At 51.4% G+C, this 5,059-nt stretch overlaps 1 protein-coding gene across 1 annotated transcript in view; it reads right to left on the bottom strand.

Moving 5' to 3' along the window:
• LOC124000100 (neuronal acetylcholine receptor subunit alpha-9-like) overlaps window positions 1-4,307 on the bottom strand; it is a 27,778-nt gene extending 23,471 nt beyond the window's left edge. Inside the window, exon 1 of the mRNA XM_046306230.1 lies at window positions 3,829-4,307. Coding sequence (XP_046162186.1) covers window positions 3,829-3,958 — 130 coding nt within the window. The 5' untranslated portion in view covers window positions 3,959-4,307. The remainder of the gene's footprint in view (window positions 1-3,828) is intronic.
• Between the last annotated feature and the right edge of the window lie 752 nt (window positions 4,308-5,059).

The raw sequence follows: 5,059 nt of genomic DNA, 5'->3' as shown, positions 1-5,059 counted from the left end.
CACTCCTTGTCCCCTCCCTCTCTCCCTCTCCTCTCCTCTCCCTTTACCACTCCTTGTCCCCTCACTCTCTCCCTCTCCTCTCCCTTTACCACTCCTTGTACCCTCCCTCTCTCCTCTCCCTTTACCACTCCTTGTCGCCTCCCTCTCTCCCTCTCCTCTCCTCTCCCTTTACCACTCCTTGTCCCCTCCCTCTCACACTCTCCTCTCCCTTTACCACTCCTTGTCACCTCCCTCTCTCCCTCTCCTCTCCTCTCCCTTTACCACTCCTTGTCCCCTCCCTCTCTCCCTCTCCTCTCCTCTCCTCTCCCTTTACCACTCCTTGTCCCCTCCCTCTCACCCTCTCCTCTCCCTTTACCACTCCTTGTCACCTCCCTCTCTCCCTCTCCTCTCCTCTCCCTTTACCACTCCTTGTCCCCTCCCTCTCACCCTCTCCTCTCCCTTTACCACTCCTTGTCCCCTCCCTCTCCCTCTCCTCTCCCTTTACCACTCCTTGTCCCCTCCCTCTCTCCTCTCCTCTCCCTTACCACTCCTTGTGCCCTCCCCTCTCTCCTCTCCCTTTACCACTCCTTGTCCCCTCCCTCTCTCCTCTCCCTTTACCACTCCTTGTCCCCTCCCTCTCTCCCTCCTCTCCCTTTACCACTCCTTGTCCCCTCCCTCTCTCCCTCTTCTCTCCTCTCCCTTTACCACTCCTTGTTCCCTCCCTCTCTCCCTCTCCTATCCTTTCCCTTTACCACTCCTTGTCCCCTCCCTCTCTCCCTCTCCTCTCCCTTTACCACTCCTTGTCACCTCCCTCTCTCCCTCTCCTCTCCTCTCCCTTTACCACTCATTGTCCCCTCCCTCTCTCCCTCTCCTCTCCTCTCCCTTTACCACTCCTTGTCCCCTCCCTCTCACCCTCTCCTCTCCCTTTACCACTCCTTGTCGCCTCTCTCCCTCTCTCCCTCTCCTCTCCTCTCCCTTTACCACTCCTTGTCCCCTCCCTCTCACCCTCTCCTCTCCCTTTACCACTCCTTGTCCCCTCCCTCTCACCCTCTCCTCTCCCTTTACCACTCCTTGTCCCCTCCCTCTCTCCTCTCCTCTCCCCTTACCACTCCTTGTGCCCTCCCTCTCTCCCTCTCCTCTCCCTTTACCACTCCTTGTCCCCTCCCTCTCTCCTCTCCCTTTACCACTCCTTGTCCCCTCCCTCTCTCCCTCCTCTCCCTTTACCACTCCTTATCCCCTCCCTCTCTCCCTCTTCTCTCCTCTCCCTTTACCACTCCTTGTTCCCTCCCTCTCTCCCTCTCCTATCCTTTCCCTTTACCACTCCTTGTCCCCTCCCCTCTCTCCTCTCCTTTCCCTTTACCACTCCTTGTCCCCTCTCTCTCTCCTCTCCTCTCCCTTTCCCTTTACCACTCCTTTGTCCCCTCCCTCTCTCCCTCTCCTCTCCTCTCCCTTTACCACTCCTTGTCCCCTCCACTCTCTCCCTCTCTCTCCTCCCTTTACCACTCCTTGTCCCCTCTCCTCTCTCTCCTCTCCCTTTACCACTCCTTGTCGCCTCCCTCTCTCCCTCTCCTCTCCTCTCCCTTTACCACTCCTTGTCCCCTCCCTCTCACACTCTCCTCTCCCTTTACCACTCCTTGTCACCTCCCTCTCTCCCTCTCCTCTCCTCTCCCTTTACCACTCCTTGTCCCCTCCTCTCCTCTCCTCTCCCTTTCTCCTCCCCTCCTCTCCTCTCCCTTTACCACTCCTTGTCCCCTCCCTCTCACTCCTTGTCCCCCCTCTCCTCTCCCTTTACCACTCCTTGTCCCCTCCCTCTCTCCCTCTCCTCTCCCTCTCCTCCCCTCCCTTTACCACTCCTTGTCCCCCTCCCTCCCTTTACCACTCCTTGTCCCCTCCCTCTCTCCCTCTCCTCTCCCTTTACCACTCCTTGTCCCCTCCCTCTCACCCTCTCCTATCCCCTCCCTTTACCACTCCTTGTCCCCTCCCTCTCTCCCTCTCCTCTCCCCTTACCACTCCTTGTGCCCTCCCTCTCTCCCTCTCCTCTCCCTTTACCACTCCTTGTCCCCTCCCTCTCTCCTCTCCCTTTACCACTCCTTGTCCCCTCCCTCTCTCCCTCCTCTCCCTTTACCACTCCTTGTCCCCTCCCTCTCTCCCTCTTCTCTCCTCTCCCTTTACCACTCCTTGTTCCTCCCTCTCTCCCTCTCCTATCCTTTCCCTTTACCACTCCTTGTCCCCTCCCTCTCTCCCTCTCCTCTCCCTTTACCACTCCTTGTCACCTCCCTCTCTCCCTCTCCTCTCCTCTCCCTTTACCACTCATTGTCCCCTCCCTCTCTCCCTCTCCTCTCCTCTCCCTTTACCACTCCTTGTCCCCTCCCTCTCACCCTCTCCTCTCCCTTTACCACTCCTTGTCACCTCCCTCTCTCCCTCTCCTCTCCTCTCCCTTTACCACTCCTTGTCCCCTCCCTCTCACCCTCTCCTCTCCCTTTACCACTCCTTGTCCCCTCCCTCTCACCCTCTCCTCTCCCTTTACCACTCCTTGTCCCCTCCCTCTCTCCTCTCCTCTCCCCTTACCACTCCTTGTGCCCTCCCTCTCTCCCTCTCCTCTCCCTTTACCACTCCTTGTCCCCTCCCTCTCTCCTCTCCCTTTACCACTCCTTGTCCCCTCCCTCTCTCCCTCCTCTCCCTTTACCACTCCTTATCCCCTCCCTCTCTCCCTCTTCTCTCCTCTCCCTTTACCACTCCTTGTTCCCTCCCTCTCTCCCTCTCCTATCATTTCCCTTTACCACTCCTTGTCCCCTCCCTCTCTCCTCTCCTCTCCCTTTACCACTCCTTGTCCCCTCCCTCTCTCCCTCTCCTCTCCCTTTACCACTCGTTGTTCCCTCCCTCTCTCCCTCTCCTCTCCTTTCCCTTTACCACTCCTTGTCTCCTCTCCCACTCCTTGTCCCCATAGAATCCAGACCCTGTCATCTTCTCGGTTCGCCTCTTCCTCTCTTTTTTCCCCTTCATTCATATCTTCTCTTGTCTCCTGTCAGTATGTGTATGACCAGGCATGAGTCTGGGTCAGAGGTCACTGGGATGATAGCATTAACCTGTTGATAGTGGCAGATATCACGTGTCCAGAAAACAATGTAATTCTCTCATCTGATCTGATCTCTTTGTGTGTGTGTGTGTGTGTGTCTTTTATCAGCCCAGTGGTCACGTCAGAACACACTCTCACTGCAGGTTTAAGCACCAGATGGTTAAGAGTAACAGGGGATGATATGGAAAAGAGAGAGCGATAAATAAATGATGAGGAACAGCTTGCCACGAGTACAGCAATCAGGTATTAATTAAGAAACACACCATAATCTCCACAGCTTTGTGAAGAGTGAAACCAGCAATAATACCAAAAGGGTCAGGCACTATGACATGGTAGCCCATCAAGTAATATCAGGTTAACTCCATATTTCCATTCCAGTGGGATAAAACACTAAATTCTCATCCTGAAATCACCAACCCAGAGTATGTAGTCCCATGCATGCCGTTATATCCTGTCAACCTTTGCCTTGTAAATAAATCTGTGAGGTATAGTTTATACATGAATTCATCATCCAATGTGACCATAGCTCATCTGCCACATTTTCAATGTGAGGTCAGTTAGGTCACTATAGTGTAGGTGGCATTTTATAACACTGGGAAAACATGACATAGCCTACTTACTGTAAATTAGTCTACCGACTGACTAAAGTGAGGAAATTTGCCCTCAAAGTCTATTCCGTATTTGAAACTGATTTAAGCCATGGATAAGCAATCAGAACCTTCTCTGTAATGCAATTCATGTTGTCAGTTTGTTAAGCAACAAAGAGCACGTACCTGGGAGAAAACTTACACCGATGAAGAACAGCAACATAGGAAATAAGCTCCATAGATGCATGGCTTTGAACTGGCACAATGTGCCGCTTTTTGCTTGATCCAGCAGGCAGAAGAGGAGCAAAATAGTCATCTACGTCTGAGATACCGTCCTAAAGCAATTGAAAGATGATTTGCCGTATCTGTCGATTTTAGCGCAACACTGAAACGCGCCGCGAAGAGACAGCTGCGCACACGGAGCTGATTATGGATGGACTGCTGCTGTGTCCAGTTGCATCGTTTTTTCCCTCCCGCGCTGTGGTGTGCGACGAACATGTTGCAACAGAACACGTGCTTGTATATAACGTGCACACTTAAGAGGTACATGCGATACTTTAAACAGGTTTGAAACCTCGAGGAGCTGACTGTTAATCCTTTATAATCACTGTGATTATTTGACCCTGCTGGTTATCAATGGACGTTTCAACAGCTTGGGAGAACGATCTAGCCTTAATGGCCATGCAGGCTACTCTTATAATCTCCACTGACAGTCGGAAGAGGACTGGCCACCCCTAAGAGCCTGGTTCCTATCTAGGTTCCTGCCTTTCTAGGGAGTTTTCCCTAGCCACCGTGCTTCTGCTTCTGCATTGCTTGCTCTTAGGGGCTTTAGACTGGGTTTCTGTATAAGCACTTTGTGACATCAGCTGATGTAAAAAAAAAGCACTTAATAAATACATTTAATTGATTCATCATATCTGAATGGCACTGACTCCGTGACTCCTGTAACAAAAGAGTGTCATCAAGGAAAGTGGCCATTGCCCAATTGACCTCCATTAATTTGAAGCAACTCTGAAGAGCAAGGTGATGGTGCTTAGCCTACCCTGAGGAGTTGGCAAATGTTAACAAGTTTTTTTTATTTTTATGCATCAGTGATGAAGGGCAGGTGATGTGAATAATTGAACCGAAGATGTGGCCACTTGTCAGATTTCAATGTAATGGTAGCCAAAAGCTGCTTGTACTGTGGACACGCAGCAAGTAGCCTAATTAACACATCCGATTCAGTCTATTAACAGGCATGGTTCCACTCAGCAACCTGGCTCATTGTTATAAAGTATGCAAGGAACATTTATTAAATCAAACATTATAAAAATGCATTAAACCTCTTTAAAAACAAAAGTAAATGCTGATGCTGCTGTATGCAAAATAATAGACATGACATACTGTACTATAGCCTAAAGGAGAACAGATTCATTAA

This window comes from Oncorhynchus gorbuscha, linkage group LG16, assembly GCF_021184085.1.
Source record: "Oncorhynchus gorbuscha isolate QuinsamMale2020 ecotype Even-year linkage group LG16, OgorEven_v1.0, whole genome shotgun sequence".
Lineage (NCBI taxonomy): Eukaryota > Metazoa > Chordata > Actinopteri > Salmoniformes > Salmonidae > Oncorhynchus > Oncorhynchus gorbuscha.
This window is presented reverse-complemented; position numbering and strand designations above follow the sequence as displayed.